We start from the raw sequence: 25,061 nt of genomic DNA, 5'->3' as shown, positions 1-25,061 counted from the left end.
CAAAATAAACTAAAACCCAAAAAAATTAGTATGACTGAATAGGTATTTTGAATACCGTTCAAACGAGGTATCACTTGCCATAAGGTCCCATTTAAAAGTATCTGTCACAGTGGCGCTGTTAAGTCATCTGTCACTATTACGTCACCTGTCATGACTAGTTAAGAAGCTTACGTCCGTTTATTTCCTCCCTCTAAATTTCACTATTATAGGTATAACCGTTCAAAAGATACGAGGGGGGTACGGACTTTTGACTAGCACTGTATATAAATATAAAATTTAATTAAAAGCAACTGTCACTGTCAGTCGCAAAAGTGAGGTTGCACCAGTTACGTGACGCATGAGCATGAAAATTGTGTTACCGTTAGTTATTCTGTGATGCCGGTTATTTGTATTGTATGTTGCATTGTACTCGAAGTCATTAACTTCGAATACAGTGCAACATAAAAAAACTATGTTGTACCTGCATTGTAAAAACTGTGCTATCAATAATTTTCAAACGGAGATTAGTTGATTAGTTGCATTAATTTTCTTGTTTAGATTGTTCTAGATTCGTTTACTGAATGTGTCGACTCGATGTTTAGTTGCATATTGGTTGATGGAAAAATAGTAGCTGCAACAGAAAGTTGGTGGTCCTTGCATCCAGATGAATTAAGACTTTTATCTTTATTTGCCGTATCAGAAAATGCAACCGATTCCAAGGATATACCTGTGTTTTTGCCTCACAAGAGTCCTACAGTAAGTACTGATATTTTATGCAATGATTATTGTTTATCTCATCTCATATCTTCACCATGTGATCGTGCAAAATACTAGTGACTCGAGGGTAGTGGTGTTCATCTATTCACAAGGTTTACATATATTTATAAAATACTTGGATAATACAAAGTATAATGTAGTAGGGGAGGAAAGTATGCTAAATTTGCAGTTACTCGAGCGCTATGGGGACCTACCATTTCCAATAATTGTTTTTTCTGATTATAGCTCCATCTATCCATAATTAGGAAAAAGTCTCCAATAAAAATTACTTATTTTTATGCAAGGAATTCAAATCTGCAATAAAAAATGGGGGCTTATATTTAATATTTTATAGTAACCCCCCACCCCATCTCCGTCGGAGGTCGTGTTTGGTGTCATTCGATAGATTTTTCAAAAATATTGAATATAGTCGATTCGCTTTTTCGATACACAACGTTAGTAATTTCGTGACGTTAGTAATTTCTTTTTTGGGAAGTTCAGTTGCTAGACGTGACTGGAAATTACTACACAACCGAACATACCTGCTCTTAGCCAATATTATTAATAGTAAACAGACATAACTAACATAAACCTTACACCAATCAATTATTATTTATTTACATCATTATAATGTATTGACTATTTCATTCATAGGAGATGCTGACCAATAAAAAGCTACAGAAATAAAAATTAAAGTGATAATTTTTGATAATATCCCGTCGTCAAGCATTACGTCAGATGCCCTTCGTTACTATACAAAAATGAACATTCAGTGACACTAATGACAATTAATGTTTTACAACTTGTCACAGAGAACACCGAGAAACACGTTTAGCAAATATGCAGGTGAAGATATCAATAAAATATTAGTTAAAATTATTTAAAAAGACAGTTTTATTCATGAAATAATCTCAGCGAATTACCCCCGATCTCTAAAATTATTATCGACTTTTTGCCCTCGTGCCACTTTGATATAATTTCACTCCCCTTCGGGTCGTGAAATTAAAACTGTCAAAGTGTCACTCGGGAAACAAATCGATAATTTTAGAGCTCTCGTGCAATTACTACTGATAACAAATGAGAAAATTATTTATTGTACAAAATAAAAATATTTTGTAGCAATAAACTCCACAAAGTTTTATGAGATTAGTATACACTCCCACTATTTCTAATAATTCTTCTTTTAATGAAAGATTAAGTTGACTTGAGCAATTAATAGTGTGAAGTAGGAATTGTTGGGTTGTATGTCTCCTATTGCGGATTTGTCAAAGTGAATCTCGTCAGAGCGAATTCAGTACCTAAACGTGTATTTTGAAGTTTTGCGATTTGATGTTTAGCCTCTTGTTTTGATTCAGGATCATGGTGATAGTCTCAAGGCTCTTCCATATAGACCTGGATCCCGCGTAAGAAAAAAAAGTTGATTAATAGCAAGCTGAAAATTTGTTAATAGCTTAACGGTGTCTAGTCGGACAAACATTGATGCACGGGAACACTGAAACAGGGGAAGTTTTAACGGTGGAGCATGATAAACGTGTCGTCCTGACAAGTTTATGATGGTGAAAAATAGCAAGTTGTTTTTAAGTTTATTCAATAGCCAACGTTATATAATATATGAAAAAATGTTTGTCCGACAAAAGTGTTGGGCATTTTAACGAGTCCGACACGTAGAACATGTCACATCACAGGAACTATGTTGGTGATGAATAGCAGTCTGATTTTTGCATGAGAGTTTAATGAAAGGTTAAAAAAGCAATTGGAAGTTCTGTCGGACAAAATGAATGGGAAATTTTCCTAGTCGGACATTCTAAACATGTAAGATATAGACAAAAATGTTGGTGATAAATAGCAAGCTAATTTTGATTTGTTTATGTACAAATTATATTTTGTAACGCAAAAAGTTATATGTCGGACAAAAAGTTTGGGCAAATCGAAGGAAATAAATAAAAAACATTTTTTCAGAATGACTTAGTCACATATTGATAAAGCTATTTTAGTTGTATATTATTATTTATATTCACATATTTGCATGTGCATATAATATATACATGCACACTCCAAAAACAGTGAGGTAAGTATCAATGCATGTATATATTGCAAAACAATTATTTTTTTGGGTGGAGTTTGTTCTAGATATTCTCAAAATGACAATAAAAAATGTCAAAGAACATATGAAAGCAATCTCTTAGGGTTTTCTAATTAGGCGCATCAGAAAGTACGGAAAATTTCCTACAAAAAACGTTGTATACATTTTTTACCATACTCAAATCTTAACCCTGTAAACGACATTGAAAAATGTGAAGAGTAAAACTTCGGTGCTTTTAAGAATAGACGTAAATATGACACATTATGCTTAGAAGTATGTATTAGAAGGCTGCATTTGTCAGTTGACACTTTGTGCTATACAAAGTAGTATTTGAAAGTACATGGTCTCTGAGTTTCTGTTTGCCACGTGTGTTGGAAATTAAAATTTATATTAACTATGGAGTGTTTTTGTGTCTATTTTTGAGTGTCAACAGTTTAAATTTTAAGTCGCCAAATCAAAAGTGAAACCATTCATGGAAAATTTTTGAGTAATTTTCGAACATTTTACAAAGTTAGTAAAATACTTGGTCATCAATTCAATGAGGTTCAGTTGCCAGATAATTGTGAAAGTTCTATTGAATATCATTCTTCGTGCTATAATGCTTTGCTTGATTGAAAAAGGGTACCTAAATAAATTATTACTAAAATTGTATAACGTAATTTTTCTCAACTTTCTACAAATGAAATAATAATGTAATTAATATGTCACATGGCAAGAAATAATTTGCTGCCAAAATAAATCGATTAGTTTAAATTTGAAGTTACGATTGCAATTTATTATGAATTATTGTCAAAAGTGACAGTTTTTCTTAAATGGAAATGTATTCATAGACATAAGGGTAGACAGGGAATACAGTGCAAAAAGTCGATAGGTGGTCTATCTATCTCTTTTAACCAAGCGATCCCGCGCATGTGGCAGACAAAGATAGCTAGACCACTCAATCCATAATATAATTTGCCTGATCTACTATAAATGTATTACAGTGAGGTATCTAAATGATGTTGACATAAATCGAAAGATATCGATTGTAATTGATTGCAGGTACTTTTGACATAGAATAATCACCCCTTATTGAAATTTCAAAAATTATTTTTTTTAAATTGTCCGACTACAAAATCTACCCCTTATTTTTTTCCGACAACAGTCATTCTTGGTAAGGAATAATTTACTTAATTAAATTTCGTCTTTGTCGGAAAGCTATTTATCACCAGCATTTTTGTCTATATCTTACCTGTTTAGAATGTCCGACTACGAAAACTTCCCATTAATTTTGTCGGACAGAACTTCCAATTGCTTTTTTAACCTTTCATTTAACTCTCATGCAAAAATCAGACTGCTATTCATCACCAACATAATTCCTGTGATGTGACATGTTCTACGTGTCGGACTCGTTAAAATGCCCAACGTTTTTGTCGGACAAACATTTTCGCATATATTACATAACGTTGGCTATCGAATAAACTTAAAAACAACTTGCTATTTTTCACAATCATAAACTTGTCAGGACGACACGTTTATCATGCTCCACAGTTAAAACTTCCCCTGTTCCAGTGTTCCCGTGCATCAAAGTTTGTCCGACTAGACACCGTTAAGCTATTAACAAATTTTCAGCTTGCTGTTAATCAACTTTTCTTTCTTACGCGGGATCCAGGTCTAATAGTGATGAATCGATGCACAAAATCTATTTTTTCCTTTCGAAAACGTTCTGCATATTGCTAAGAAAGTCGCATTCAAATGTGTTTTAGAATTCCGTTGTTAGAGAATGATGTACCTACCCATTGTGAACACAGCTTTCTGGTGTCCAATACCTTATTCAAAATACTGCTTACACTGCCCAATGAGATCCTGTATTTTTTCTACGATTTCTGGTGTTGTTGCTGTTTTTGGTCTTCAAGGCTTGTACGATGTACGACCACTTCTCAATTAAGCAACCTTTTCACTGCGGGAACAGGACATATACGTAAAATAATTTCGTGCCCGTACAACGGGAACCGGGTAAATACGCGTAACCTTTTTCGGTATTCGCTGCGGCAACCGTATGAATCAGATTGTTTGCGTATTGTATGTTGCGTATAGAAGAGAGTTAGGCATATTATATCAAAATTTACAATACATTTCAAATTTTTATACTTTACTGCGGGAGCCGTACAAATCCGCACCTTTTTATACAGGCACGCACTCTGGAGAATTTACTTGTAAAATCTTAGGATTTCTCTTCGCCGTATTTATATAGGAAAGTGTTTGCCAGCTTATTTCATTTTAGTTTAAGAATTCAATTGTGTGAATTACAGCTTCTAATAACGCGATATTGACTTTGAAAAAAGTACAAGAGCGTTATGACCGGTAATTTGATAAATAATCTAATAAAAATAATAGTAAATAATCTGAGATTTTTGGGTTGAATTTTAAAAATTTGTGTTTGTAGCATTTAGCATCCAAATGATTGCAAATTAGGGCCAAAAATTGAAAAACATGTATCCGGTTTTGCCACTCCTAATAAAAGTCGGAAAAATCTTCAAAAACAAAATTACAAACAGTTGAACAAGGTCTGTTACGTCAGCAAATTATTAATTTTCAAGAATCTAACAGCAACAAATGACAACAACAACAATAGTTACTTCTACAAAATTGCAATTACAGTCCTGAATACACTGTATTGATACACTGCGCGAACCGTATTTATTCGCCATAGTACTACATCGACTGACTGCGGCAACCGGATTGATCAGTACAGGCATGAAACAGCCGTACCAGAGACCATACTACTCTTATAACTAGCCGCAGTGAAAAGGTTAAGCAAGCTATCTTTCTAACGAATTAATTCACGACGAAGAGTTCTTATATACTTTCACATTCGTTCATAAATGTCCTGTGCTTTTAAACCTTACAAAAATAAATCAAAAATAATTCAATCACTGAACGATACTTTATTGTTTCCATTGTAAAAACATACTGTGAGACCCCGATATGTCGATACTAAAGGGCTTGCAAACAAAAAATGCTTTTTCAGATTGAAATGAAACTTCACACACATGAGAAGTGTACGAACATAACAAAATAAAATTAGGCTAGTAGCAACTAGTAGGGTATTGAAATGAAACTTAACACACATGAGAAGTGTACGAACATAACAAAATAAAAGTAGGCTAGTAGCAACACCCTCTCTTATCGAACTGCAAAAAATGCCAAAAAACATATCCCCCGAGGTTTCCGAAAGGAGTACCTACATCCCAGGCTGGACGGAAGAAAGCCAAAAACTATATGACGAATTTTTAAAATCAGAAGATCCCGTGTGACAACTTATTGAAGTCACTGGATTCAACTAGACAATAAATGGAAGTCTACCGTACAACATATTGATTTTTCTGGTCCAGTCGGAAGGCATGGGGACTGATCCGCAAACTGGTCGAAGCAAGCAGAGCACAACACTTAATAAATCAACAATTGAGCCAAATAAGATAGCCAATGGAATAATTGGGAACTCTCGAGCTCCATCTGAGAAAACTCATACATCGACCGTAAGAAGAGCTCTTAAACAACTTAAAGCAAATACCCCCGCAACATCAAAATACTCACGTGCCTTCTCATTGGATGACATAAACGAAGCGCTTAACCAAACCAAAACAGGAAAAGCAGCTGGCATCGATGGAATGTATTCTGAGTTTATAGTCCACACTGGTACAAAAACACGACAGTAGCTTAAAAAATTATTTAGCGATATTGTGACTACAGCTGTGCTACCCCCAGAATTCAAAAGAACAAAAATTATCGCAATCCAAAAGTCTGGTAAAGACAACAAGCTGCCTGAAAGTTACCGGCCTATCGCCTTACTCAGTTACTGTTATAAATTACTAGAACGTCTCTTATATAACCGAATAAGTAACACCATTGAGGAAGCTGTACCAATTGAGCAAGCTGGATGTAGAAGAGGACGAAGCTGCTGTGACCAAGTGCTGTCCTTAACTACATTTATCGAAGTTGGCTTTGAAATAAGTGAAAAATCTGCCATAACATTTATAGATCTAAAGGCTGCCTATGACACTGTGTGGAGAGGGGGCCTTATTTATAAGTTGATGAAAATCATACTCTGCCTCAAAACTTGTCAGCTGATAAACAATCTACTAACTAACAGACTGTTTCAGGTATACATAAATTATTACACGGAGTAACGTTAGAAAACTTAACAATGGCTTACCTCAAGGCTCAGTGCTAGCTCCTTTATTATTGAACCTTTATATGGCAGATAATATATCTGTAACAAAATCGAGAAAATTCGCTTATGCTGACGATCTGCAGATTTGCTTTGGTTTTTTCAGTGGCAGAATATTGTGCACAACTCAGACAAACATAAGTTTGGAAATATGATTCAAAACTCGATGATGCGCAGTGGTTCTTGTTTACTAGCGTTACCATGGAAACGGCCAGTTTGCTGATCGCCAGTGTCGTAGTTAGAAGTGCATTACGTATCGCAGAGAGTGTTTAACTTATTGGTTTGATCGTGTTGGATATTTTAATAATAGTTTTTAGCTTAGTGTTTGGTATATTAGCAGTAGTAATTAGTGTATTAAGACATAGTGTATCTCTAGTGTGTTAAGTTAAGTCATTAGTTATTTAACAATATGCCTCATAAAAAGATAGGAATCAAAGGGCTGGGATTGAATAGCCAAGCAAAGGCAGCACATTTCAAAACAACCGAAAACCTGTTAATACCTTTAAGTAAATTGACGTAAGTATTGTTAATGACATTTTATTTTCTTGATATTACTGTTACTATTATTCTTATTTTCTTATTATAATTGTATTTATGAAGTTTCATCAGATTCTTCTTCTTCTTTAGCCCATTTCTATCCACCTTTGGACATAAGCCTTCCACAAATCTTTTCATATCTGTCTGTCCTTGGCTATGCTTTTCCAATGAGTCCCTGCAGCTTTTACAATATCGTCCTTCCATCGCATCTGAGATCTTGCTCTTCCTCTTCTTCCTGTCCACGGTCTCCTGTTTTGTATTTCAGCATTCCATCTTTTATCTTCCTGTCTCGCATTGTGGCCTGCAAATCTCCACTTTAACCCTGAATATGCTCAGTTACATTTTTTACGTTTGTTTTCTCTCTTATCTATCTGTTTGGTTTTTTTGTCTTGAAGTGTTATTCCCAACATGGAATAAAACATGAATTAATACAATAGATATTTTCTGTGAGTCATTTCTATTTTGTTTATGTTGGCCTTTGTTAATGTCCATGTTTATGAGCCATACGTCCTAACAGGAAGGATGCTCTGATCAAATACACGAGTTTTTAGGCACTGTTTCTTCTTTTGCAATTTTTTTCGCAATATTTTCGTTTAGTAACATTTAACATTGGTAATTGTAGGGATAGGATTCTAGCAGCGACGGGTATAAGCAAAAACGCCTTATCCAAAATAAGAAAAGAAGGTAGAGACGTAAATAAAAGTGGAGCGACTAGTTTATCTTTTAAAAGTCCAAAAAGAAAACGTCGTTCCAAAAAAATTGAATTGAGCAGTGGACAAGTGAAAAATATTATATACGACTTCTACAGCATCGAGAAAAGATCCCCTACAATTAATGGTAAATAGTCTAAAAGTCAAAAAATTATTAGTTAATGGGAAATTGATACCTATATTTTTTATGGTAAATAAAATAGAGTAAGTAAAATTATAAAACAATTGTTTGTACCCGTTTAGAACGAAATAAAAGTTTTTTCGTAAACACACTGATATAGATACATTTTTAACAAAAATGGTAGATAGATACAATTCTTTTACAATATTATTTATGATTTCCAGGGTCAAAGGAAACATTAAGGAAAACGATAATTGGATTAGGCTTTAGGTAACATAGTAAAAGTAATTATTCAGCTTAAAAAATAAAATTGTATAATGGGTAATGTATTTTAAATTGATATTTTGTTGACGTCGTTTTAGTTCAACTTTCTACAATTTACAGTTATGAAGAATGTTTTTTCAAAAGTACCAAGTATTTATAATCGATAATTTATTTAGATTTCGATTTCCGAAAAACTGTAAACAAAAAATAAATCTCTCCAAGGTTACATACGATTCTACATAATTTTTATTTTTCTCAAATGAATTGTTCTCACGTCTGTATGTTTTAATACATTTAAAATTTAAACCATCATACTTTTGAAAAGATATTTTTCAAATTATCTCGAACAAATTACAGGTGGAGAAAAACCGAAGACAATAGGAGTGTCCTAATGGAAAGTTACGACATTCGTTTAAAACGAACAGAGTATTTAAAGCAGCTGATTAAATTTCGATCTGAGGGTAGAAACATAATTTATACTGATGAAACTTATATACACAGCAGCCATACTCCACCATATTACTGGGGAGATCAAAGTGGAAAAACGTTCAAGAAACCAATTTCTAAGGGTAAAAGGCTGATTATTGTTCATGCTGGAGGAGAGACTGGATTTGTACCTAACGCTCTGTTAATTTTTAAATCAGGTACATGTTTATAATTAAAAAGTTAATTTTAATAACAATAACAATGATGTAAGCCATAATTACTTTTATTTTCATAATAAACCAAATTCTACTGTTAAAAAAATTTCACAAAAGGCTGTCTATGAAACTAATAACAAGGCAAAGGTCGTTCGGCAAAAAGCTTTTGATAACGGAACATTTAGTAAAGATAATAGTATACAATTATTATTGTAATTCGCCGAGAAATTCTCTAAAAAAAATTGTACAATAATTTCATGATATTTTTGCTTTCAGGATCCAAGAGTGGTGACTATCATGACGATATGAACCACCTTAATTTTATGAAGTGGGTCAGAAGTCAGCTCTTACCCAACTTACCCAAAAATTTGGTCCTGGTAGTTGACAATGTAACAATGGAAAAAATGTGACGTCTGCCAGCCGTAAGGATATTATGGTTAAGTGGTTAAAGAAAAAAAGCATCCCTTTTCCAGTAAACTTAACCAAGCCGGAATTGTACAAAATTATACAAGTCCATAAACCACGGTTTCCACCTGTTTATGTATTAGATCATGAGCTTGAACAACACGGGCACAAAGTACTTCGCTTGCCTGCCTATCATCCGGAGTTAAACCCTATAGAAAAAATATGAGCTTTGGTAAAAGGTAGGGTGGCCAGTCATAATACAACATTCAACATAAATGATGTTGAAAATATGTATAACGAAAAAAATTTTCAGAAGTGTTAATACAAGAATGGGCTAGCATATGTAAACACGTAAATAAATATGAAGACACTCTAATAAAAAAAGAGCATTTGTTAGACGCTACGCTGGAAAACCTAAAAATTTTTATTAATACTGATTCATCAGAAGAAAGCTTTTCTGAGGATGAGGACAGTGATTCAAATTCCGGAATAGATATCTTAGAATCATCCGAAGAATCGTAATTAAAACTTTGTTTAGAATCATTGTTTAGAAAATAAATACATTAGAATTAGTAAAAATAAACACTTGTTTAATTTTTTTTATTGTTGAAATCCTTCCTTCCTTCCTTGCTGATAATGTTATTAAATAATTGTAAGTATTGAGGAATTTGTCATATATTAAAGTACTCCTAATATTTTGCTCATTATTTTATCAAATGCAACTGATTATAAGCCTCATAATTATTAAAAACTATGAAAATAAAAAGAAACAAATTCATTCTTCGCTTTAATTAAATATAATTTAGGTACTATTATAATTTACTTATAAAAAATTATTTCAAATCTGCCTGTTTCCGTCCGCCACTGGTAGAAATGGTTTGCTTGTCTGCGCGAAACGCTACGTCGCAATCCCAAACTTATGTTCGTCCGACTCTACAAACAAAATCGATTTCCAACTTAATCAAACCATGAGAGTAATCATTGGAACAATAAAATCAACCCCAGTGAGATGGCCGCCTAATTTGAGCTATTGCTCCACCAGATCTACGCCGTACAGCAGCATTCAAGTCAAGTCAAATTTATTCATCACATGCGACATTATACAAAGTTGTACATGTATGAGACAAGTAAAAGTTACAGACATATATAATGTACATATTAAAAGTATATAAATTAATAAATACGACAAAACATACTTAAAAGTTATTTGTAGAATATGGCTCTAGCTCACAAATGTATTGATGTACACACCTCCGAAAGTTTGGCTGATGTAAATTCATTCGTATATCTATTGGCAATTTGTTAAAGAAACTTATGGCTGCATAATGTGTGCTACCTCCCAACAAAACAGAACGATGCTGTGGAAGCATAAAGTGATTGTCTCTGAATCTTGTTGAATAAATATGGTTAAATTGAAATTTATTGAATTCATAAATTTTGCAATGTAAATACATTATACACGAAAATATATACAGACCAGGAATTGTAAGAATATTATTTTGTCTAAAGATACCTCTACAAGAATCTCTAAATTTCATTTTATATATTATCCTAATAGCTCTTTTCTGAAGTACGAATATCTGCTCTAATTCAGAGGTACAACCCCAGACTTCAATGCTATATTTGGCTATTGAGTAAAAATGGGCAAAGTATACTGTTTTTAATATTGATGTATTAAAGAGACGTGAAAGAATTCTCAATGCATAACATGCGCTACTTAATCTGGATTTCAAATTAGAAATGTGGTTTGACCATTTAAAATTACTGTCTAACAGGACCCCCAGCAACTTCGTGCAGTCTGTTTTATCTATTGCTGCTTGTATAGTGGCTTGATGGTGAAAATCATATACTTTGATTTCTCTTCATTTAAAACTAGTTTGTTGGATAAAAAATAACTGTTGATGGTGGATAATATCTGTGTAGTTTTATTTTGCAAATTTTGATTGGATGTTGCTGTGACTAGAATGTTGGTATCATCCGCATAACTGATGATGTTAACTCCACTCAGTGAATTAGTTATCAAAGCTATATCATTAATATATACTATAAAAAGTAGAGGACCCAATACACTACCCTGAGGGACACCATAATGGATATCCAACGTGTTTGATTCGTATTTAAGTCCATTAGATGTTATCTTTAGTTTTTGTCTTCTATTTTCTAGGTAGGAAGTAAACCATTTTAGAACTACACCACGAATACCAATTCCCTCAAGTTTTATTAGCAACAAATTATGATCCAAAGTATCAAAAGCCTTGGACAAATCGAGAAATAAACCACATGCCTTCTCTCGTCTGTCCAAAGCATCCAACACTAAGCTGACGAAATTTGCAAGAGCTGTAGTTGTAGACTTAGAAGATGTAAAACCATGTTGAAAATTATGCAAGACACTATGCTTTTTTAGGAATGCGTTTATTCTAGTATAAACCAGAGTTTCAATTATCTTTGAAAACACAGATAAGAGACTTATGGGACGGTAGTTGTTAAGGTCATCTTTATCACCACTTTTGAATAAAGGGATTACAATAGATAGTTTAAACATACTAGGAAATATTCCTTGTTGAAAAGAGGCATTACAAATATCCGTCAGTGGATCTGCGAAAGCGTGAATGCATTGTTTTAATAACTCAGGGGAAATCTGATCAAAACCACAACTGTGTTTGGATTTAAAACTTCCGACTACACTAGTTATTTCCTGTGGGTTAGTTGGATATAAAAACATAGAACATCTATTACGGTTTTTTGATGCTGATGTAAACCCACCTATTTTAATAGGATCCAAAGCAGCAAGTAACTTTGGAGCCATTTCAACAAAATGGTGGTTAAATTTGTCTGCTAAATTATTATTATTATCACTAGGTCCTTTTGAGTTGTTTTGTTTCCCGACTGTTAAGTTTACTAAATGCCAAATACATTTTATTTTATTTGATGATTCGTTTAACTGTCTCATGAAGTGACTACTTTTAGCTGCTTTTAATTTAATCGAATATTCTGTCTTTGCCAAATGAAGGACTGGCCTAAGATTACTATTTTGCTGACAGATCGTTTCTAAAAGTTTTAGCTGATCCCTTAAATTGTACAGTTCCTGCGTAAACCAATTCGAACGTGTACATTTTTTAGGTTTACATTTAAGTAGTGGAAAATGGGACCGAAAGTAATTTTGGATAGTGTTTAAAAAAGCTAATGATTTATCCTCAGCAGAAATTGTATTAAATACCTCTGACCAATTTGTTGACTCAAGGGTTTGAACAAAACGATTTATGTTCCTTTCACTATATGAACGGATGAATATATAGGCATCATTGTTTGTGTTAATGCTACATTGGAACAATTGCGCACGATGATCAGAGATAAAACCTTCCACAACCATTGTTTTTTGTTGGTGATTTATGTTTGTAGCAATATAATCAATTTGAGTTTTACTAGTTGCAGTTACTCTTGTATAATCATTTACAGTTACGGTTAAGCCATAAGAATCTAAAACATTTACCAAGTTCTGCTTACTTAGTGAATTTGATTTGAAATCTATATTAAAATCACCTGTTAATATTATAGCCTTACCTTCGGAGACCAGCACATCAAGTATTAGATCCAGTTTTGACATAAAAACATCAATAGAGCCACGTCCAGGCAGATAAATACACAACACAACACAATTAAAAAGGCAATAGTCTATTTCAACAGCACTCACTTCAAAATTATATTTCTCAGATTGAGAACATATATTAGAACGTTCCTTCCAAACCACACCTTCTTTCACATAGATTGAAGACCCTCCATGTTCCCCTTGGTCACGGCAGAAAGATGAAGCCAGAGAAAATCCATTTATATGGTGTAGTTCTAGTTGTTCTTTAGATTTCCAGTGCTCAGTTAAACAGACACATACATTATGTAGACCTTCGCACTGCAGGAAGAACTCTAGTTTTTCAATGCTTGTTGATACACATTGTATATTTTGATGAAGTAAGCCAAAACTTTTTTGATTGATAGTTGAAGCATTTTTACCAACTGTGTCAAAATTAGGAGAATTGAATACTTCTAACTTATCCAATTTAAAACCAGTCTTCTGACTAACACTTGGGATATTTAATAATGTAATATCTGGATCAAAAACTAAGCTTCTTCTGTCTGTTTCTTCTTGTGGTAAAAAAAACGGCTAACAACAGCTCCATGAGGCCAAACTTCGGGATTCATGGCCTTGTTGAAGTTCCCTGAACATATATTTACTTTGAACGATGAGTAAATTGTTGGATGTTTCGATTGAATCATTTCACATGTTGCTTCAGGAAAATTCACTTTAATTAACTCGGTTAGAGAGTCAGTTGTAGTTTCTTTATTAATTCTTGTATCATGTAGAGTTGAAATTTTTGGAACACCCTTAACCTCATCGCTATTTCTATTGCTACCTACTATAATTTTTCTTCGTCCGTTAAACTGATGTCGCCTACGCCTAATAGTTTTCCATTCTTGATCATTTTCTGCTTCATTTATAGGTATTTCATCGTTAGTAGGTTTTTCGTCCTCTACTAAATTAATGAACTGATCCATTTTTAATCTGCTTTGTTCAAAAAGCAGTCCTTTCGAAATATCTGTTTTTGTTATTGTTTGGGAATTCCCTTGTTTATTTACGTCAGGTTTTTTCTGAGTAATTATCAGTTCACTTTTTGCTGCTCTGCCCATAAAGTTTTGTTTGTGTTCTTCTTTCTTTTTTTCGGCAATATTTAAATTGGTCTTATAATGTGTTTTGGAGTTCGCAATAGTACTAGTAGATGGCGTTGTATGTATCTTTGGTGAATCTGAATTCTCTTTTAATTGTTTTAGGAGAAAAATTAGATCTTCTTGTTCTTGGCACCTTTTTTCTAGATGATATGTAAGTTTACTTACAGCGTCAAGTTCCTTTTTAATGGTAATGGTCCTGTCTGATAACGTGTCACAGTGAGAACAGGTTATGGTATCTACCAAATCACAAGATTTATTGTCGCTCTTGCTGTTTATAAATTCACCAATTTTATTTATGTAGGTAATCACTTGTGGATTTGCAACATTCACTGGTACTTTTAACGTCACAATTATGTCGATTAGTTCATTTTTCTTTAATTTATTTAACTCATTCGTTAACGTGGTTGTATCACGCGCCGCCATCTTTTCAATGTGAGACAGTGCATTAGTGAGACAGTAGCAGAACATTGTAGCCAACGTACAATTACCAATCCATCAAGACATACCAAACATCTGGTATGCATCAGAGCACCAGCGACTGAGATCTAGAAATCCTCCAATCAGATTTGCCCGAAAAATTGGTGATTCATATGATATACATAGGCAATGATCAATAAGATGGATGCCAACAATAGCAGCAGACTATATTCAGATATCCACCTCAACTCAGGGTTTCATCGGATCAAATCTGCCCCAGTCCACCTGGGAGAGGCTTAATCGCATACGTACCGGACATGGTAAATGTACTGATTCTCTGTTCAAATGGGGTCGTGCGGAAAGTCCACAGTGCGATTGCGGATCACCTAGACAGACCATAAGCCATCGTATTTCAGACTGCCTAAATTTTACCTACCGTGGAAACCTCCAGGACTTTGTGGAATGTACTCGAGAAGCAATTGAATGGCTATGTAAATTGGATATTAATGTTTAGGTTCGTTCATTATATTTGTGTTTGATTAATATATTATATTTGTGTATTTATCGTACTGTAAAAGTCCATACGCTAAATAAAAAACTGCAAAACTTATTGAACTGCCTAGTATATGACGTCAAAATGAGTGACGCACTGAAAGAAGGGTTTGGTTTGAACTTTAACAAATACTCATAATAAATGTTCTACTATTATATTGGAAAACATTATTAATATATTTTATTTAATTTGGTAAAATATTTTCAAATTATTTTAATAAAATATAGAAAAACATTTCAGGTTGCCTTTCGTTTCGTTGTTTGCACACTAATACCGGAAGTACAAATTTGTTGCCTATGCGGTCCAAGTCCACCTCTAAATGAAATAGAACTATCAGCAACGCAGTGTTTCAGAAATTCAACAGATATTTTAAATTCTGCTGCACAGTGTGTTCCTAGGAACTTTCCAGTATCGTATATCATCGACACTAACATATTAGGGTAAGTAAAGTCATTAAAAATATTTACTATAAATTTTCTTTGTCCATTTTTGGCGTATTTAACTTATTATTATTTAACTTAGTCCATTTACTCACGGTTTGTGCTCAATATTTAAAAGAACCGCTTGGATTGACATGAAATTGGCTTATTTTGCAATTTACATAATGAATCTAATAAATTGAGAATCTCTCAATATGAATGTAGGGATTCTTTAAAGAGAATCGTAATAAAAGTTCGTGTGATGTTTAACAGTTCTAATTAAGGGGGGGTATGGTTTGAAATATTTAATTTTTTTTATTATTTCAAATAAAAGTGCATACTTCCAAGAATACTCTCTGAAAATTTCAAAATAATCGGAGTAAAATTACCAGAGATACAGGGTGTTGAATATGCCTACCTTCGACTCGCGTTGCCGCGGCTTCGCGCCAGCACGCTTGAGCGTAGTAAGAAACGTTAAACAACTGTTTGCCTTCTCTTTTGTAGATTACTCCTCGATTTAAAAAACATATTCCAATGTGCATCACTTTACGATTTGGCAGACAAATAAGAAGATGAAGATGCAGTTGTCAAAACTTTAAACGCATTTTTCTCAAAACTGCTTTTTCAAATGCGGTAGACATTGTAACTAAAAAACTACTGGGCCGATCTACCTGATATTTTGCACATATTTTCCTTAGACATTTCATGAGGTAACAACGTCGAGATATTTTTCTTTTTTTGCTTATTTTTTGTTCAACAATAATAAGTCTGTTGATTTTCACAAAATTTTTACCAAAAATTTCATTTTTTAGAATTCTGAGTGATACCAAAAATTCAAAAATCATTAAAAATAAAAAAACTCGACGTTGTGACCTCGTGAAACTCATAAGCTAATTAAATCTTTTTGAATTTTTTGTTTCGTATGATCGAGTGACGAGTTCTGATGTCCACCGCAAAATCCATTCTTTTGTGAGCTGCCTGTCAAAATTTGTCACCAATGGCTTATTTTCCAATATTTTGGATTGAATTTTTTTCTAAGCATTCTTTGAATTGTACTTAATATGCTTATTTAATTTAAAAACAAAATATTTGTACCAAAGCTTCGAAAAAAATTCACAAAAATGTACTTGATATGTTGATTTCAAACCATACCCCCTCCTTAATAAAATAGATAACTAAATTATTGATACTACTAAATTGACGAAATGTAAAAGTGCTTGTGTAATTGCGACTAAAATTTTATGAGTTCTTGTTCTTACAAAAGAAATGTATTTAGAGATAAGTAATTGCGTCTAATCAATATAATACCCGTCTTAATTCGTCTTTTTCTAAGTAGGTATTATCCATAAGTTCCGTCGCGTTTATGGTGTTAAAATCGACTGACTATACAACCCCTACGATAAAACAAATTCTGTTAAATACATCTAATCCCTCTTTTCCGTTTTCCAATGAAAACCAAACTATTAAAATTAGTTCAAAGTTGCGAATGATATTCTTACTTAATTAGGCCTTAAAGATTCAACGTTAGCAGTATTTCGGACCGGCTACCGTAGTAATGCCATTTCGTTCCAACCATCTGTGCCAACGTAGGTCCATATGTGAGAGACTCTTATCCCGTTCTCGTACTAATAATTAAGAAAAATGATATACAGGTGAATTTAAAATATAAGGTAAACTATTTACAATTCTACATGAATATGTCAACGACAGAGTATCTTAAAATAGGGTATGAGAAAGAAGATCCAGATTTAGAAATTAGAACCACAAAAACATGTAAAGAATATAAATATCTCGGATCTATAACTGTACCTCAGAGCGCTAAACTGTATTAACTCCATTTTTTGAAAAATTGTATTATTTCACTTTCTACGTAACAGACTTCACATCTTTCATATGCGATACGATATTAAATCCTATTTAATGTGGTTCCAAAGATAGTCAACGTTAAAGTGTATTAAGTCCCTCCGTAGTTCCGAACTAAACAGTCGATTACACGATTACACTTAATACTCAGCAAAATAAAAGTATTATCAGTAGAATTAGTGGAGTTAATATGACTTGCACATATGTAAGAAGTATTAACTCCATGGAACGATGTAAAACCGCGGTGTGCTACTGGTAGTCAGTATTCTGTGGAAAATAAATGGAAGTAGAAGTAAATGACTTTTTAGGACTTTAGGACTTTAAGACTACAACAACAACTGGTCCAACTGTTCACCTTTTATTATAAGGAAAAAAACTCAGATGTCAGATGTTGTCCACTATGAAGTATGTAGCGATAATTTAGGATTACTTTTTTCAAAACTAATTTTAGTTCGGAAACATTCAAATCTGTTGATCTTAACAGAAATCCTAGGCGTGTTGTTTCACGATAAGCCAAATGAATTTCATAATTTTTATAAAATAAGAAAAACTAGTTTGTCCTGAAAGTGGGTTTGGCCGGTAACATATATATTAATCTACAGGCATAAGGTTTCAGCTCAAAACATTCTAAATCCGCTTTAAAATACCAGTGGAATGTTGACGTAAGAATCAAACCCTGATTCCAATTCAAATAAAATGTTACTACTTATTTTTACGTAAGGAATCCAAATCTGCAATAAAAAAATGGGGGCTCCTATTTACGATTTTAAAGTAACCCCCACCCCACCTCCAAAGAGTGAAGTGGAGGGTCGTATTTGATGTTATTCGATAGGTTCTTGAAAAATATTAAACACGTATTTTTTGGTTTTTTATTTGGAAGTGTATTTCTCGAGATATTAGGTAGGCCGTTTCTATAATTTACCTATGGTATTACGATACATGGGTTTTCCCGATTATAGGGCCATTTATCCACAATTCGAAAAAATATGTCGAATAAAAGTTGCTTATTTTTACGTAAACAATCCAAATCTGCAATAACAAATGGGTGTTTCCATTTAAGATTTTAAAGTTACCCCCCACCCCACCTTCAGGGGGTGGATTGAGGGGGTCGTTTTTAGTGTCATTCGATAGATTTTTGGAAAATATTAAACATATATTTTTCAGTTTTTCGCTCCAATCTTCATTTTGCGAATTATTGGATCGTCCCGCGAATTATTCGATCGTCCCAGGCGACGAGTTCCACCCTGGGCAACAGGTACTTCGGAGGCGATCGTCGTCATGAAATTCGTGTTCAGTGACCTCCAAAACCCCCAAGTATAAAAATTGAACTCATTTTCGTCAATATTTTCTTGAGTTCTAAATTTTTCATTTTCCATCTTTTCGAGATGCACTTTGAAAATGCATTTTTTGTACATAAAAATTTTTGCCGGAGATCAATTTAGTTCACAAAATTGCCTGACACTCTCTCGCCTGGAATGCAAAAAGTTGCATGACGATTCATCTTACTGCACAAAATTCCTAGGTTTTGGGCTTTCTAGTGCTTCGTTGCTTCGCCTATATAGCAAGATGACCATTTTAGTTCGGAAGCAGGTCGTTGGTAGATCGTAGAGTGTTGTTTTGTATGTACCGGGTGTCCCAATAAGAATGGCTCTCGGCCATATCTCAGGAAACGTTTATAGTAGAGCTTTGAAATAAAACATTTTATAACAAATGTTGCTTCAGGAAAAGCCTGGAAATTATTTTTATAATTGTGGGACCACCGCTAGAGGGCGTAATTGAATATCAAAAATTAAAAAATCTAAATTTTACAAAATTTTCCTAATGAAGGGGCACTGGAAATCCAATCGTCGTATTCTTCATAAAATTCTACGCATATTTGATTTGACAAGTTTAGGTCTACCTTTGGAAATAAGAGGTGGGGGTGAGGGTGAACCTTGTTATGAAAAACTGGCTGTGAGTCCGGTTCTGCTTAATCAAATTTTGCAAACTTGGTCTTGTTGAAGACAGATTTTTTTCATCAATGTAAAAGTTATGATTTCGAACCAACTTACTGAGTAATATGACAGCTAGAAGGCGTTATTTAATTTTTTTCAGAAATCTAGTGTTCCTTGGAAAATATTAAATACAAACATGCATTTTTAATACCATATTACAAAATTAGACCAAATTAGCAACAGAATAGCGAATACCTCATGTTAATACCTTTTTTCTATCTCGAGATATCTTACAAAACGTGCAAATTTAAAAACATAACTGTTACTGTCACCGGTAAACGAAATTCATTAAAAGTAGTGTGCTATGGAAACAACAAAGAAACATTTTCCAGCTGTCAACGTATATTAGGACTTTTCAACGCTTCTCATTTGTTTCGAGCCTCGTTCATATCTCGTATATTAATATTTATTATACACGGATTATACGGCATATGACAGAGGCTCGAAACAAATGAGAAGCGTTGAAAAGCCCTATTACAAAGAAATAAAAACAACTATTTAGTGATGACATAAACGTTCAAATTTTTGCCCATCATTTTCGTTGCAAACATTTACTCTTTCAAGAGTAGATTGAACAGCAGTCTCAATTTCTGCTCTCGATATGCTTTGAACGGCGTTTAGTATTCTCTGGATAATGTATTCGAGAGTAGTGTATGATGGGCAATAATTTGAATATTTAGGTCGTCACTAAGTAGTTCTTTTTGTTCTGTGTTATATTTAATTTTAATAGTATTGTTTCTCTTTATATTGTTGTTTTAATTAATTATATTTTTATACGTTGACATCTGGAAAATGTTATTTTGTTTTTTTCCACAGCACACTACTTTTCATTAACTTAGTTTACCGGTGATAGTAACAGTTATGTATAAAATTTACACGTTTCTCGAGATATGTTGAGATAAAAAAAAGGTATCGACATGCGGTTTTTGCTATTCTATTGCTAATTTAATCTAATTTTATAAAGTATGATTAAAAATGCATACTTGTATTTAATATTTTCCAAAGAAAACTAGATTTCTGAAAAAAATTAAATAACGCCTCCCAGCTGGCTTACTACTTATTAGGATGGTTCAAAATTATCACGCTTACATTGAAGAAAAAGATCTGTCTTCAACAAGACCCAGTTTTCAAAATTTGATTTAGCAGAACCGGACTTACAGCCATTTTTTCATAACAAGGTTCCTACTCACCCCCACCTCTTATTTGCAAAGGTAGAGTTAAACTTGTTAAATCAAATATGCGCAGAATTTGATGAAGAATACAATAATAGGATTTCCAGTGCCCCTTCATTAGGAAAATTTTGTAAAATATAGATTTTTTTATTTTTGATATTCAATTACGCCCTCTAGCGGTGGACCCACAATTATGAAAATAATTTCCAGGCTTTTCCTGAGGCAACTTTTGTTATAAAATTTTTTATTTCAAAGCTCTACTATAAACGGTTTCTGAGATATTGCCGAGAGCCATTCTTATTGGGACACCCGGTACATATTAAGATCAGAATATTTTGTTCAACATGATTTTATAAAAATAGAAGGGTTCCTATGCGGTGAAATGTAAATAAAAATGGTCAACCTTAGTTTTAGCACATAGGACATATCCTGCTTTAAAGGTCAAAAAAAATATGTAAATTACATAATTATTCAATTGCCAAAAAAATCAGCCGCCGCTCTATAGCTTAAAGCCGAACTACCGAAACTGGCCGTTTCACTATATTCCTTACTTAGACTATACCATATTTTTACCGTGGCACACTGGACTATTATGTTGCATATCTTTCGGATGACATGATTTTCGTCCAATCAGCACATTGTGCTCCGTTTGTAAACAATATTTATTTGTAAATATTCAATTCTTGTCCAGTCAACAAGGTGTTGTTGATTTTTATTGTACAGCTACGGTCACTGAATAGTTTACACCTTCATAGATGGTAATACTGTAAGATCGCCGTGTTGTACGAATTTCTTAAATGTCAAAGTGCTTGTCAAAAATTATTAATTGCTACTTTAAGTGATTAATTTCAATTGTTTTGTTAATTTCATTTCAACAATTATTGTTTTGTTAATTTCAATTCAACAATTGTTAATTGTTTAGTTCCATTTTGTACAATAGATTAATTTCTTATTTTGATTTTTTAATTTTAATTAATCTATTCTGGGTCCGCCACTGGTAATTAACGTCACCTTGACGTAAAATGTACGTTTAAACGAGTTAAAAGTTCAAAAAATTGAATTGAAAAAAGACACATTCACACCCAAGAAAGTCACTAGAAAAATCACCAAATACATCTTTTGTTTTGGTTGATCATGTCGGCCTTCGACGGTAATCCATAAATATTATGATATGTATTATCATATTCATACGTCGCTAAAGAGTTTTAAAAACAACTGCTTTTTATATAAAAGCAGACTAAAAATCTAAAATTTAAAGAAATAACGCAGAAAACACAAAAAATCGCCGATATATGTAACTTAGTTAACTTCTGAAATGCCAATAGTGTCAAAATTTCATAACTGCCAATATGTAGTGTCAAAATTTCATAACAGTGAAGAGTAAACTTGCGTGAAGTTACAAACAAGCATTTTTCTTCTTCTTCGGCCTGTTTGGATCCACTCCTGGACAAAGGCCTCCCAATGAGTTCTCCATTCTTCTCTGTTTTGTGCTATTTGGTGCCAGTTTCTCCCCATTTTTACTTTGATGTCTAGCCATCCTTTTTGTGGTCTTCCCCTACTACAACTGTGCTCGCGTGGTCTCCAATGTACAATGTTTCTCGTCCACCTTTCGATGTTTTGTAGTGCCACGTGTCCTACCAAGTTCCATTTCATTTGCGCAATTCTTCCAATTACATCTTCCACCTTCGACCTTCGCACGTCCTCATTTCGTATATGCTCCCTCAGAGATACTCCTTACATAGCTCATTCGATCGCCCTCTTTGTCGTTCTCAATCTATTGACTGATACCTCTAACAAGCATTACGGCGGGGTAATCAATTTGAATTACTCCTCCTGGTTTAAAACACAGCATACATATGTAAGGGTGTAAACTATTCAATGTTCGTAGCTGTACTTAATAACGTATACCAATCCATCCATCCATCCAATGGCACTACAGCCCAAATCGAGCCCTGGCACTACAGTCCTTCAACAAGCTTCTCCAACCATTTCGATTTACCGCTGTTCTTTTCCATGAACGCGTTCCCAGGAAGTTCCTGGTATCCTCATCGACTTCGTCTTCCCATCTCTTTTTAGGTCTTCGAACAGGTCTTTTTCCCTGCATTCTTGCATTTAGCAATTTTCTGGGGATTCTATTCTCATGCATGCGGACCACGTGCCCTGCCCACCGTAATCTCTGCAGTTTAGTGTATTGTGCTAGAGCTGGTTCGCTATATTGCTCGTATATTTCTCTATTATACCTACATAATTCGCCAGTTGTTATTTTCACTTATTGGGCCCAGTATCCTACGTAATATTAACACATCTAATGCATTGGCAGATTTCTGTGTCACCACCCATGTTTCACAGCCATAACTTACTATAGGCCTGATTATTGTTCTATAGACCCGGAGTTTTGTTTTCCGGTGTACGTCTCGCGATTTGAATATGTGGCCCATCGCGAAATAGGCTTTATTTGCCAGCACAAGCCTTCTATTTATTTCCCATTCTTCTTCATTGTTTGCGACCAGATCCATTCCTAGGTACGTGAATCTATTTACATGTTCTATATCGTCAATAAAGTGTTGTTGAGTAGTTTTGTATGAGTAGTTTTGTTTTATTTGTATTTATTGCTAGCCCTACTGCTTCTGCACTCTATTTCAACTCAACGTAGGTTTCTTCCGCTGCATTCTTTGTTCTGCTCATTATGTTTATATCATCTGCGTATGCTGCTAATTGGGTAGATTTGTTTGTAAGTATGTTATTTCCGCTCACCGTCAACCGTCTAATTACATATTCAACAAGATTAAAAAGCGTTGGAGCCAGTCCGTCGCCTTGTTTCGGTCCTTGCGTTATCGTAAACGCATCAGTGATCTGTCCTTGAATACATACCTGTGCTTCTGTTTCTGTCATTGTCATTTGCACTAGTCGTATTAATTTTGATGGTATGCCAAATTCTTCCAATATATTAGGTAGAATTGTTCTATCTATTGAATCATAGGCTTGTTTAAAATCTACAAAGAGATTGTAAACGTCCATTTCATATTCCCATGCTTTGGCTAGTATTTGTTTAACTGTAAATAGTTGGTCAATGGTAGATCTATTTTGCCTAAACCCTGCTTGATATTCCCCGATGATTTTTTCCGTGAGAGGCTGAAGTCTTCGACTAAGGATGAAAGAGATGCCTCTATAATTCTGACACAACAGTTTGTCTCTTTTTTTATGAATAGGGCAGATTATACTTTTCTTCCATTGTTGGGGGATTTCTTCTTCTATCCATATCTTTCGTATTAGCTGGTACATCTGTTGTGTCAATACCAATACGAGATAGTAATTTATTATATTGTTTTTTTACAGACAACTTCTAGTAAATACGGCCACTAAGAAATATATGATATCGAAGAGTCCACAGCAATCATCAAAGAAAACCGCAGCTAGTTCTCACCGCTTGGATATACTACGAACATTCTTCTACAGAGCTGTCTTAAATAATTTAATCAATTGCAAAGATTCTTACGACAAACTCAATAATTCAAATTCATCTGATGAATCATTTAGCTCAGAGCCGAATGAAAATATTGGGATAGAAACTTATTGGTGTTCAGAGTATCACAAATGCCATGCTCTTAAAATCGGAAGTAATGTTTTGTGTGTCTTATATAATTCGACAGTTCCTACACATGCTCTTAAGGCAATTACAGAAAAAACTCTAAAACTTTTAATTTCTGACAAACAAGTTTGTTGGTAATAATTTTATATGTAGCTTTAAAATTTTTCCTAAGTACTGATTTTTATCCAGTTTAATGTGTATATACTATGTATATTATATATTTTAATAAAATTATTTTATTATATCTCAAATCTTTTTAGTGAATCGCATACTTTCAATGTGGAATAATAATATATCCAACTTGTTTTCTTGTGCAAGTAGTGATTAAAAGAATGGACATGTTTGTTGTTGAAATTTATTTATTCAAATTCGAGCATACATACAGTATGACATGATGCAAATGAAAGGAATAAAGTTATTTCGTAAACCGGCAACTTTAAGGAAAAATCCCGAAACAGGTCGATTTTTATTTTTAAATTATGATATTTTAATAATTGACGTAATCGATGATTTTTTAATGGGAATAGGGATCGTGTGCTAGCTCATTTGAAAGGTTATCCAATTCTCTCATAATTATTTATACAGGGTGTCCAAAAAAAATTTTAATTAAATTATTTGACAAAAAAAAA

The 25,061-nt window shown here is 33.6% G+C and overlaps 1 protein-coding gene across 1 annotated transcript in view; it reads left to right on the top strand.

The window, feature by feature from the left end:
* LOC126881238 (protein fuzzy homolog) overlaps window positions 1–24,629 on the top strand; it is a 40,568-nt gene extending 15,939 nt beyond the window's left edge. Inside the window, exons 4-6 of the mRNA XM_050645388.1 lie at window positions 538–735; window positions 15,636–15,835; window positions 24,180–24,629. Of these exons, the coding sequence (XP_050501345.1) occupies window positions 538–735; window positions 15,636–15,835; window positions 24,180–24,570 (789 nt within the window). The 3' untranslated portion in view covers window positions 24,571–24,629. The remainder of the gene's footprint in view (window positions 1–537; window positions 736–15,635; window positions 15,836–24,179) is intronic.
* The last annotated feature ends 432 nt before the right edge of the window (window positions 24,630–25,061 follow it).

Source organism: Diabrotica virgifera, chromosome 3, assembly GCF_917563875.1.
Source record: "Diabrotica virgifera virgifera chromosome 3, PGI_DIABVI_V3a".
Classification (NCBI taxonomy): domain Eukaryota; kingdom Metazoa; phylum Arthropoda; class Insecta; order Coleoptera; family Chrysomelidae; genus Diabrotica; species Diabrotica virgifera.
The sequence above is the reverse complement of the archived record's forward strand: the minus strand, read 5'-3'. Positions and strand labels throughout refer to the sequence as shown.